Source organism: Oncorhynchus clarkii, chromosome 18 (genome assembly GCF_045791955.1).
Source record: "Oncorhynchus clarkii lewisi isolate Uvic-CL-2024 chromosome 18, UVic_Ocla_1.0, whole genome shotgun sequence".
Classification (NCBI taxonomy): domain Eukaryota; kingdom Metazoa; phylum Chordata; class Actinopteri; order Salmoniformes; family Salmonidae; genus Oncorhynchus; species Oncorhynchus clarkii.
In genome coordinates this window covers 47,784,219-47,797,518 of record NC_092164.1, presented here as the reverse complement: position 1 = coordinate 47,797,518, position 13,300 = coordinate 47,784,219, and the positions used below count along the sequence as shown (strand labels likewise).

At 44.4% G+C, this 13,300-nt stretch overlaps 1 protein-coding gene across 1 annotated transcript; it reads right to left on the bottom strand.

Annotated features, from left to right (window-relative positions):
* Positions 1-231: 231 nt before the first annotated feature.
* LOC139373594 (nuclear receptor subfamily 1 group D member 2-like) lies at positions 232-11,633 on the bottom strand. Its single transcript, XM_071114273.1, has 8 exons — positions 11,383-11,633; positions 7,364-7,564; positions 7,113-7,201; positions 6,696-6,840; positions 4,845-5,725; positions 4,369-4,554; positions 3,942-4,152; positions 232-2,065 (listed from the first exon to the last, which is right to left on the bottom strand). The coding sequence occupies exons 1-8, from the start codon at positions 11,399-11,401 to the stop codon at positions 1,869-1,871; spliced, it is 1,929 nt and encodes a 642-aa protein (XP_070970374.1). The 5' UTR covers positions 11,402-11,633; the 3' UTR covers positions 232-1,868.
* Positions 11,634-13,300: the final 1,667 nt, after the last annotated feature.

Genomic DNA, 13,300 nt, shown 5'->3' with positions numbered 1-13,300 from the left:
TTTTGTATAGATTATTTATTTCCAAATGGGCTTATACACGATATCAATGTGTGCAAAAAACATTTTTTCATGAAACAAATTAAATACAGTTAACAAATATGCATAATTAGCACTCAAAGTAGTTTATCTGTAAAATCAAATTGCGCAGTTTAATTGGATATTTTTTTTACCCAAACTGTCACCTAAAAATTTGCACCCCCCAAAATGACAATAACAATTTTATCCTTTTGATGTGTTGAGTCGATAGGTTTTATTGGTTACCAACGTTAACCTTTGTCAGTTCGAATAACCTCAATGCATTTGATTTCCTGTCCATTTGCACTCATATCATACAAATGCGGTCTATTACCATACACTATAATAATTAAGTGACTGGACCGTGTTTGTCAATGATGGACTGCAGTTAGTTCATAACCTTACAAGAACATTATAATTTACAAGAACATAATTTACAACAAACCTCCTATATGCGTGTAACACACACTGCACCATCAGCTGAAACCGTAAGCATAAAATAAGAGATTCCTCTATACAAATAAACATTCAATCAAAGCCCTTCCTCAGGTGACTATATAGGGCCACACCGAGACAGAGGTAACGTAGCAGCGGTTACCCTGATTACATCTATGCTTTTACAACATCCCCCTTAATGTCATTCAACACCTATAGTTTAGAGAGGAGACAAACCTCCTCTGTAGTCATTCATTCATTGTCAGTTTACTTTCAACTAGATGGTTTGGAGTTTAATTAACGAGCCCTAACCCCCTTTAGAATCACCCTGTCATTTCAGGCAATACGCACAACATTCTTCTAGATTAGTCTGCCTACAATTATAAATATATATATGTTTATTTTAAATACACCCAAGGTGTAGAACAAAGCTCTCTAACCCTGTTCTTGGAAAGCTACCTTCCTGTAGGTTCACTCCAACCCCAGTTGTACCTAACCTGATTCACCTTATCAACCAGCTAATTATTAGAATCAAGTGTGCTAGATTAGGGTTGGGTTAGAGCAAAAACCTACAGGATGGTAGCTCTCCAGGAAGAGGGTTGGAGCAAAAACCTACAGGATGGTAGCTCTCCAGGAAGAGGGTTGGAGCAAAAACCTACAGGATGGTAGCTCTCCAGGAAGAGGTTGGAGAAAAAACCTACAGGATCGTAGCTCTCCATGAACAAGGTTGGAGCAAAAACCTACAAGGTGGTAGCTCTCTGGGAACAGGGTTGGAGAGCCATGGTGTAAGACCTAAACGAAAAGTGTAAATAATCAAATCACATATCATATTGCACCAACGATGCAAAAATACACGTCTACACAATATTTATAAAAGGTTATTCTCTAAGGGTTGTACAGTTGCAAACTTCCTACACAACACGGACATACAGAAACAAGACAAAGAAACATAATATCTTCCGCTTGTGTCTGAACGTGTGCATTCATGGTTATTACAACAGAAGCCTTTCAGCCTTACAGTACGATAACTTTGAAGTCTTAAGTATTTCCCCTCCCTCCCCTTTGATCTTGACACATTTGCTGACTACTTCAACTTGTTTGTGAAGGGAAAAGATCACGTGAAGTGAGGGGCGTGATGAGGGTTCTCTTGGAGGTCAGGGTTCATAGTTCATTAGTGTAGATGGTTGAGGTGTGTCAGGGTGGGTGGAGAAATGGGCTTTGTGGTCCACAACCACAGGCCTCAGACCCAATGTCCATGGTCATATTCATTAGGGCACACCATAGCAAAAGGTTTTGCAACGGGGGGAAAAAAAACAAGCATTTATTATTGGGCAAGTTCATGTGGTACCTCCCCATCTCAGTAAATGTTCCATTTGCTGCCTAATGAATACTCCCCAGGTTCAGAACTTGGTTCTGGTCTAGTGATGGATCTTGAAGGCCAGCAGCTGCTCAGAGTGCATGTTATTAAGGGAGCGCAGTTCGGGCAGTCTGAGGAGCAGCTTGGTGAATATGGCCGACTCGTTGGTGTGGTTCTTAGTGATGAGGCCCTTCAGGTGCCGGATCAGAGTTTCCTGAAGCGCCTCCACAGAGTTCACGTTCTCAATCCCTGAGCGATCTAGAACACAAAAAACCCCGTAGAACTTTATTAGACTTGGTTCCTATACTTTTCTCTGATTACTATTCACAGGAAGCTGGATAGAAGATGTTAGTGAGGAAGGAAACATTCACTATAATACAATGCATGCTTTCAAACAACAAACATACTTTAGATAGTTACACTAATCTCTAGGTAAGGAGCCATACAGTACCATAACAACTCACAGTATTAAGTCTGTTTCTATAGGATATAGTGTCTATAGTCTAGAAGAAAGTACAGTGTGGCAAAAAAGTATTTAGTCAGCCACCAATTGTGCAAGTTCTCCCACTTAAAAGGATGAGAGAGGCCTGTAATTTTCATCATAGGTACACTTCAACTATGACAGACAAAATGAAAAAAATAATCCAGAAAATCACATTGTAGGATTTTTAATGAATTTATTTGCAAATTATGGTGGAAAATAAGTATTTGGTCAATAACAAAAGTTTCTCAATACTTTGTTATATACCCTTTGTTGGCAATGACAGAGGTCAAACATTTTCTGTAAGTCTTCACAAGGTTTTCACACACTGTTGCTGGTATTTTGGCCCATTCCTCCATGCAGATCTCCTCTAGAGCAGTGATGTTTTGGGGCTGTTGCTGGGCAACACAGACTTTCAACTCCCTACAAAGATTTTCTATGGGGTTGAGATCTGGAGACTAGCTAGGCCACTCCAGGACCTTGAAACGCCCGGGCGGTGTGTTTGGGATCATTGTCATGCTGAAAGACCCAGCCACGTTTCATCTTCAATGCCCTTGCAGATGGAAGGAGGTTTTCACTCAAAATCTCACGATACATGGCCCCAATCATTCTTTCCTTTACACAAATCAGTCGTCCTGGTCCCTTTGCAGAAAAACAGCCCCAAAGCATGATGTTTCCACCCCCATGCTTCACAGTAGGTATGGTGTTCTTTGGATGCAACTCAGCATTCTTTGTCCTCCAAACACGACGAGTTGAGTTACCAAAAAGTTATATTTTGGTTTCATCTGACCATATGACATTCTCCCAATCTTCTTATGGATCACCCAAATGCTCTCAATCAAACTTCAGACAGGCCTGGACATGTACTGGCTTAAGCAGGGGGACACGTCTGGCACTGCAGGATTTGAGTCCCTGGCGGCGTAGTGTGTTACTGATGGTAGGCTTTGTTACTTTGGTCCCAGCTCTCTGCAGACCATTTACTAGGTCCCCCCGTGTGGTTCTGGGATTTTTGCTCACCGTTCTTGTGATCATTTTGACCCCACGGGGTGAGATCTTGCGTGGAGCCCCAGATCGAGGGAGATTATCAGTGGTCTTGTATGTCTTGCATTTCCTAATAATTGCTCCCAGTTGATTTCTTCAAACCAAGCTGCTTACATATTGCAGATTGTCTTCCCAGCCTGGTGCAGGCCTACAATTTAGTTTCTGGTGTCCTTTGACAGCTCTTTGGTCTTGGCCATAGTGGAGTTTGGAGTGAGACTGTTTGAGGTTGTGGTCAGGTGTCTTTTATACTGATAACAAGTTCAAACAGGTGTCATTAATACAGGTAACGAGTGGAGGACAGAGGAGCCTCTTAAAGACGACGTTACAGGTCTGTGAGAGCCAGAAATCTTGCTTGTTTGTAGGTGACCAAATACTTATTTTCCACCAGAATTGGCAAATAAATTCATTAAAAATCCTACAATGTGATTTTCTGGATTTTTTTCTCTCATTTTGTCTGTTATAGTTGAAGTGTACCTATGATGAAAATTACAGGCCTCATCTTTTTAATTGGGAGAACTTGCACAATTGGTGGCTGACTAAATACTTTTTTGCCCCACTGTATATTTAAAAGGGGCAGGAAATATGAATTAAAAGGTCACGTCATGATCCTACCGGCAGAGATGAGGACAACGGTGGTGAACAGGCTCATCTCCTCCTCGCTAAGGCCGAGCCCCATCAGATTTTCGCTGAAGTCCATCATGGAGGTCAGGAAGTCGCCGGCGCCCATGGCTCGTAACGCCTCCACGCTGTACTTGGTACCACCCAGGAATGTCACGGTGCGGTCTTTCACATCAAACAGCGACGCAAAACGGACCACTAGCACCTGATGAAGTGACAGCAGACACTAGGTAAGTTTGGCTGGATCAACTGCATTTCCATGAGTCATATCAGTTTGTTTTTAATACTGTTTTCATTCACATACATGTGAGAAAGGGGATAAGGAGTAGAGGAGAGAAGGAGAAAAGAAGAGCCTAGGGAAGGAAGACAGAGAAAAACAATGCAATAAAAAGGTTTTAATATAAGGTAAGTGAGTCTTCACCTCAAAGGTACCAGCCTTGAGCAGGCTGACCTGGTCGTGTTGGGAGAGGTCGCTAAAGCCTGGGATCCGCTTGGCAAACTCCACCACCTCCCTGACGGCCGGGGTGAAACTGTGGCTGAACTCCTCCCAGATCCCATGGCCTGACTTATGGGGATTCACATGGGGAGATGTGTTCATGGGACACAGCTGAGGATGGAGAGGGGAGAAGGAGGTACATGAAACATATCATTCATATACTTATTTAATGGTGGATAAGTCGAGTTCCCCATATACATTGTGTTATGTTAACACAATCTGAAGGTGTGAGATCAAGTATGGTGTTACACAGGGATCGAATCTTGTACTTCTATTATTTGTAGTTTATGATTTGGGGAGTGTTATACAAATGTAGTCGATCAATATATTATACAATAGATTAGCATAGATATTATATTAACTATAATATATCATATAGTCATTGTCCATCTTGGACTCACCAGATGCATCCTGTTGCCCCCGCTCCACAGTGGTCTTGTCAATCCTCCATGGGAGTTGGAGGTGGCCTGGCTAGTGCTGTTGTTGCCTCCATGGTGGGTGTAGGCTGGGAAATAGCCACTAGGGGAACTGTTGGGCAGTCGGTCTCTGCTGTAGTGACAGTGATTCTGGGTGGGGGTGGTGGGAGTACCTCTGCTGTAGGGGCAATGGCTGGGGGTGGTGGTGTCATCCTCCTGGCAATGGTGCCTGTCAGGGCCCTGAGGCCCAGTGTTGGTGGGCCTCTCCTGAGCCTGGTCGTGGGCCTGAGTGACTGTGAATGAGGCCAGGTCATTCTGCTGGTTCTGGTTCTTCTGCTTCCAGGCCTCCTGCTGGTTCCAGTTCCTCTCCTCTATCCTCTTTCCAGTGTCACTGACACGTTGCTCCTCCCCCGGGGAGGTCGGCTGGGCATCAGCCTGGGACTGGGGGGAGGGGCTACCTTGCTTCTGATTGTACATGAAGGACTCCTGGTGGGCCTGGGTCACCGAGCCAATCCCATCCTCTGACCCGCGGTCTGAACCACTTGGAGATGCCGATATAGGGCTTCGGCTTGTATCCATGGCGACTGCAAACGCTGGGTGATGTTTGGGCTCCTCTGATTGGCTGGACCCGGGGGAAGCGGCGGGAGAGGTGGAGGAAGAGGATGAGCCTAAACCAGAGTCAACATCTTGGGGGCGGGGCTCCCCAGGGCAGGCCGGCACCTGAAGCTGATTGGCCAGGGGGAGGGGTGTGTTGCCGTGGAGCTGGCTGTGTAGCTGGCTGTTGTTCATCATGTTGTTCACGGCACTCTGCATCTCTAGCAGCATTCGCTGCTTCTCACGCTTTGGGATGCGGCCGAAACGCACAGCTATTAGAGGAAAGAGGTAGGAGACAAGGTTTAACCCGGGTGGACACTACACCACTTTCAAAATCCTAACACTTAACAATGTGGCACAGACGGTGGTCACACACTACAAGACTCTTCACTTTGTCGTGAGGATTCTCAATACCACGCTGTCTCGCCAAAACAATTATGTGATTAGATTTAATGTAGCTATGAGCTGTGGCTCAAAGCAGCCTCAAATGTTCAGTCATTCACACTTGCCATATAGAGTTGAAATATCTAGGAAACATTTTGAATTTAATATCATTGATTGTGAACTTCAGAGCTGTAACAATTTGACACTTTGGCTTTGGTTAAAGGCAAGTACAAACACATACTAATATTAGTTATCGCTCCTGCTACAGAGTCTACACACATTCTGGGTGACGTGAAACAACGTTTCTCACTGGCTTCTTCTCTGGCCAACTCTCATTGGTAATTACTAATCACCATTCTCAAAACGTGTCATTTCACATCTCGCACTACAAGAGCATTGCAGATTTTGTGGCGATAAAATCAAACATGTTTGAAAATAATTGGATGTCTGGGACTGCTGAAAGACGAGATCGGTAGCCTTCACATGAAACGAGCGTCGGTGACGAGATCGGTAGCCTTCACATGAAACGAGCGTCGGTGACGCAACGATATGGGGATTTTGGCTCCGGTCTCAAAAACTTGTCTCGGGCAGCTAAATCGTGTAGTTTACACCAGGCTTTAATTACCTCCAACACCTCCTATTAAAATGGTCTTCGCTGATAGGTCTGCTAGTCTACAGATAATGACCAAATACTGTCAATCCTTGTTTAAAATAGAACAAACCGATACTTTTCTTCATCTACTTTTTTCTCTCAACTACATATTTATGTAACCCACGACAACCCACGAGAAAGGTAATAAACCATGTATTATTGTGACAGGAGAGGGGATGTAGTTATAGAAGGTAATAGGAACTTACAGTCCTTGGACATGCCGACCAGCAGACACTTCTTGAAGCGACACTGCTGGCAGCGGTTCCTGTTGATCCTCATGATGGCACAGCTCTCGTTCTTCAGGCACTTCTTATACTGGATGTTCTGCTGGATGCTCCGACGGAAGAAACCCTACAGACACACAGACAGATGGACACACTAGTGAGTGAGTTTGTCGGGAGACTTGCTAGTTCACAGTGCTTTGACAGCAGAACTAGGTCATTAAGAGAGGAGCGAGAGAGAGGCTGTGGTTAAAAATAAGGCAGAAGCATTCTGAGTTTGATGGTTTGACCCTGTTAGGCTACCGTCCCATTATGTCATTGCCCTTGCTCTCTCACCTTAACTATGGCATTGAGGCACAACATTGATTAGGTGTGTGTGTGTGTTTCAGTCTGTGTTCTCACCTTGCAGCCCTCACAGGCATGGACCCCATAGTGGAATCCAGATGCAATATCTCCACACACCTTACACAGCAGCACTAGGCCGTTGATTTCTGCAAAAACACAGATGCAAAACATCTCATCAGCACTGATTGACGCAATGCCTCTTTAAATTAAATTCAACAGATTGTATTCATACCTAAAGCCAAGGGTCAATTACTGCAATAGTAACTGAATAGACATTCAAGTTATTGCACAGCAGAGAACCCACTCACTAGTAATGCTGCATTTTGCACTGGTCTTTGCTGTAGTATGGGCCAGTGGGAGACCTGCTGTGGTTAGGGGCGTGTCCACCACATTGCCCTGGCGACAGATGTGGGAGGAGTTGTGTGGCAGGGAAGAGGAGTTGTAGCAGTCGTTTGAGTCACTATGACATGACTCAGGGCTGGAGGAGCTGATGTAGGCTATTACACCCCCTAGTGGAGAGACAGACATGATGATTAGGCTGATAATTTAATATAATTAAATAGAACACATATTATACTGTTATCTCTATGGATAGGGCTGGCTGCTGGGGTAGCAGAGGTTCAAGTTGAACAAAGAACAATGATTTTACATGACCTTATAAATAGAGAGTGTTTGAAAGGAATTTGAATTAATGTTGTTTCGGAACATTTTGCAGACCGAAGGGAAGGATCTGGAAATCGTATAGTCCAAAAATATTCATATTTTGGGTGGGGTGTGTTGAGACTGAGCACTGCAGCAGACAGCCGAGTCTCGTGAGTGAGATCAGACAGAGCAGCGTGCGTTGTGACAACCTTTTACCAGTTGTAGGTAGGCTATTTAGATTGTCATTGTGGAGACACCCATTTCCAACCCTTTTTCCAGAAAACATTAACATGTTACAACTGATGCTCATCACGAAATAACGGTGACAAAGCCCAGGAAAATGACTTTAGGCACTTGGAGCCCATTAGAAAAAGTTGCTTGGGGCCTCCCGGGTGGCGCAGTGGTTAAGGGCGCTGTACTGCAGCGCCAGCTGTGCCATCAGAGTCCCTGGGTTCGCGCCCAGGCTCTGTCGTAACCGGCCGGGAGGTCTGTGGGGCGACGCACAATTGGCCTAGCGTCGTCCGGGTTAGGGAGGGATTGGTCGGTAGGGATCTCCTTCTCTCATCGCGCACCAGCGACTCCTGTGGCGGGCCGGGCGCAGTGCGCGCCAGCCAAGGTTGCCAGGTGCACGGTGTAGCCTCCGACACATTGGTGCGGCTGGCTTCCGGGTTGGATACGCGCTGTGCTCAGTTCTTGGGTCTCCAGCGCTGGATGAGTGGAAATTAAGTGCTTCTGTTATTGGGAAAAATCCACAATGAAACTGACATGAAATGTGGACAATGATACAGTTGCATCTGTTGCATCTGTATCAATCAGCCTATTCATTTCTATGCCCATTTTCTATACCATTTTAAACAAATTTGTTGAAATGACAATATCACTGTAGCCAATGCACTGTAGCCAACAAATACATTTGTTTCACTTGTGTAGTTTACCTGGAGGTGGCAAACTGATTTAATAAATAACCATGAACCATGAAATAACACATATGGAATTATATAGCAACCAAAAAAAAGTGTTAAACAAATCCAAATATATTTTACATTTTAGATTCTTTAAAGTAGCCACCCTTTGCCTTGATGACAGCGTTGCACACTCCTGGCATTCTCTCAACCAGCATCATGAGGTAGTCACCTGGAATGCATTTCAATTAACAGGTTGGCCTTGCTAAAAGTTCATTTGTGGAATTTATTTCCTTCTTAATGTGTTTGAGCCAAAGAGTTGTGTAGTGACAAGGTAGGGGTGGTGTACAGCAGATAGCCCAATTTAAAAGCTTCTTCAAGTGCAGTGCCAAAAAACATCAAGCACTATGATGAAACTGGCTCATGAGGACCGCCACAGGAAATAAAGACTTCAGCTTCAGAGGATAAGTTCATTAAAGTTACCAGCCTCAGAAATTGCATCCCAAATAAATGCTTCACAGAGTTCAAGTAACAGACATCTCCACATCAACTGTTCAGAGGAGACTGTGTATATCAGGCCTTCATGATTGAATTGCTGCAAAGAAACCACTACTAAAGGACACCAATAAGAAGAAGAGACTTGCTTGGGCCAAGAAACACGAGCAATGGACTTTAGACCGGTGGAATTCTGTCCTTTAGTCTGATGAGTCCAAATTTGAGATTTTTGGTGAGAGTATCTGAACGGATGATCTCCGCAGGTGTGATTCCAACTGTGAAGCATGGAGGTGGTGTGATGGTGTGGGAGTGCTTTACAAGAATTAATGAGCCATGAATGAGCCAAGACGGGGATGATTAGGTGGCCATGATGGTATGAAGGCCAGATTGGCAATTTAGCCGGGTCACCGGGGTTAACACCCCTACTCTTACGATAAGTGCCATGGGATCTTTAGTGACCACAGAGAGTCAGGACACCTGTTTAACGTCCCAACCCGAAAGATGGCACCCTACTACACAAGGCAATGTCCCCAATGACTGCCCTGGGGCTATGGGATATTTGTTTTAGACTAGGAAAGGATGCCTCCTACTGACCCTCCAACACCACTTCCAGGAGCATCTGGTCTCCCATACACAGACCAACCCTGCTTAGCTTCAGAAGTAAGGGTAGTATGCTGCTGGCCTTCTTAGGTTGTTAGAAGTTAATTTGAGATTCCTTCTTAATTTGCTCGATAAAGTTATGGAAAAAGGGTTTATTGGCTAAATGTGGCAGCTATCTTGCTGAGAAAAAAAAATAGCTAGTTTTTAGGCCTCGTGGGCAGGTTGAGTTGTCTTTGGGCAAGAAATGTCAAATAGACCTGGCAACCCTGTGCAGAGTGGCTCTCAGCCAGGAAGAGAGGCTGACCACCCGCTCAGTCTAACCGCTCTGTTTTATCACCCCCCTTTTTCAGATCAGGCTGACCTCGTTTCTCTTCCTACATTCTGGTTAGATAACACCCCTGTTACCTAATGCCAGTTTCAGCAGGGTGCGTGGAGAATAGACTGGCTGCACTTCAACTCACACACATACGGCTCAAGAGGGAAGCTCATCGTCATTCAATCAAGAAGCAGGGTCAGGGCCAACATTGCCAGATTGCTTCATGAAGCAAGCGATTAATGCCTGCCAAATGTTGCGTGGCCCTTATGGTAATAAATTAAATGTAATTTGTCACATGCGCCGAATACAACAGGTGTAGTAGACCTTACAGTGAAATGCTTACTTACAAGCCCTTAACCAACAACGCAGTTTTAAGAAAATACCTCAAAATGTAAGCGATAAGAATAACAAATAATTAAAGAGCAGCAGTAAATAACAATAGTGGGGCTATATACAGGGGGTAGCGGTACAGAGTCAATGTAATTGATGTGTTCATGAGTTGGTCGTCTGTACGTTCCTTGTTGATTACAGAAGTTTCAGCAAATTCAAAAATAATCTCAATTGCCACAGCTGCCCTCTTTTCAACATTCATAAAGCACAAGAAATCCCATAGAAAACACATTCCAAATAAGGGTGACTTACATTATGAATAGATGATTAGGTTGTGAAACTCTTGGCCAATCAATTATAATTTTACTAGACTGACGAAGTTCATTTTTGGAACCCGCCCCTACCTGGAACGGACATGTTTTCCCGAGAAACCCAGTGGTAGAAAACTGGGTCAGTTTACATTGCTGCAACCCTATAACTGCATGCAGTTTCACGTGTATCCACACCAACTCGCAGTGCATTATCTTTGGCAGAATTATGCAATATTTACGTCACAGCACTTCTCCACCAACCAGAGGACGCAAGGGAGCATTTAAAGAAGGAAGTATACACGTCACAGCGCCCCTCAGCCATTCAGAGAGATCGTATACAGAGTCGCACATGGCTAACGACCCGTGCATGTGAGAAAAGGGACCTGCAACACTGTTCCAGCATACCGATACTAAAATAACAACACCTTCAATGGCACTCCTAACCCACTTTAACACAGTTTTAATTAAGGCTCATTACAGTAAGAAAAATCTAACATGTATGAGCAGTTCACTGTAATACATTTAGCTTATGTTTTAATTCAAAACATCACAAAACTATTCAAAATTCTGACAAGTAGCCTGTTAAAGTTGTATAATTAATCTAGGTTGTGGTCTAATGAAATACACTATCAAGATGCAAAGTCAAACGGTTAAACTGTAGACACTAAAATAGGCTAGAGGCCTACACATACATCTTTCTAAACGTATTGAGCAGAATATGATCGTTTTACCTGCTTTTGTAGATTCCATGTGCTCTGACTTCTGAAATCCCCCTATTTGGACCTTTAGTCTGATGACGTGTTTCTTATCTTGTTTTCACCAACTTTTTACGTCACTGGATGATGTTTTCGATCAATGAATTGAAGCGTTCAGAAAATAGTCGGCAAATGCACGTAGGCCTACTAGTTTCAGAGATGACAGCAATCGCTCAACAGCAACTGTTGCTAATCAGATTGATTTCACGTCGTGATAGTTGACGATCACCAACGTTCCAAACATTTGACGTAAACTAAACTGTATCCGTTTGGTTGAAAACACGCCCCGAATCAAACAATAGATTGTAGCCAATTGTTTCGCTACAGAATGAATCGAACGTTCGGAATCCCGTATATTTTTCTTTTTCGTAGAGCGCTCAAAAAAGCTGTCCGTCTGATGTCTCTTTTCTGAAGGCTAAAGATATGCCTAAGCATATTAATAGCTATAGCATACACATTTTTATTTTCTCGAAGGAAACGATAGCTCTGATAGCAAAGAGTAAAACGTTATTATTCGCTGGAAGACGGTTCCGAGTTGAGCTCTCGACTCGAGCTGCTATTCTTCTTCTTTGGTGGGGTTTATCGGCGGTTGGCATCAAACGTTTTGGTGCATTACCGCCATCTACTGTACTGGAGTGTGGGCCAGAGACAGGGAGAAACTCGAATCAAATTGTATTGGTCACATACACATGGTTAGTAGATGTTAATGCGAGTGTAGCGAAATGCTTGGGCTTCTAGTTCCGACGATGCAGTAATATCTAACAGGTAATCTAACAAAATCACAAAACTACCTTATACACACAAATGTAAAGGGGTGAATAAGAATATGTACATATAAATATATGGATGAGCGATGGCCATGCGGCACAGGCAAGATGCAGTAGATGGTATAGAACGGTATATACATAGGAGATGAATAATGTGGGATATGTAAACATTATTAAAGTGGTGTATTTAAAGTGACACCTTTATTAAGTCCATTTATTAAATTGGCCAGAGATTGAGTCTGTATAATGGCAGCAGCCTCTCTATGTTAGTGATGGCAGTTTAACAGTCTGATGGCCTTGAGATAGAAGCTATTTTTTACTCTCTCGGTCCCAGCTTTGATGCACCTGTACTGACCTCGCCTTCTGGATGATAGCGGGGTGAACAGGCAGTGGCTCGGGTGGTTGTTGTCCTTGATGATCTTTTTGGCCTTCCTGTGACATCGGGTGCTGTAGGTGTCCTGGAGGGCCGGTAGTTGGCCCCCGTGATGCGTTGTGCAGACCGTACTACCCTCTGGAGAGCCTTGCGGTTGAGGGCGGTGCAGTTGCCGTACCAGACAGTGATACAACCCGACAGGATGCTCTCGATTGTGCATCTGTAAATGTTTGTGAGTGTTTCTTCACCCTCCTGAGGTTGAAGACACGCTGTTGGGCCTTCTTTACCACGGTGTCTGTCTGGGTGGACCATTTCAGTTTGTCCGTGATGTGTACGCCGAGGAACTTAAATCTTTCCACCTCCTCCACTACTGTCCTGTCGATGGGGGGTGCTCCCTCTGCTGTTTCCTGAAGTCCACGATCATCTCCTTTATTTTGTTGACGTTGAGTGAGAGGTTATTTTCCTGACACCACACTCCAAGGGTTCTCACCTCCTCCCTGTAGGCCGTCTCGTCGTTGTTGTTAATCAAGCCTACCACTGTAGTGTCTTCTGCAAACTTGATGATTGAGTTGGAAGCGTGCATGGCCACGCAGTCATGGGTGAACAGGGAGTACAGGAGAGGGCTGAGAACGCACTGTTGTGGGGCCCTAGTGTTGAGGATCAGCGGGGTGGAGATGTTGTTTCCTACCTTAACCACTTGGGGGGGGGCGGCCCGTCAGAAAGTCCAGGATCCAGTTGCATAGGGCGGGGTGCC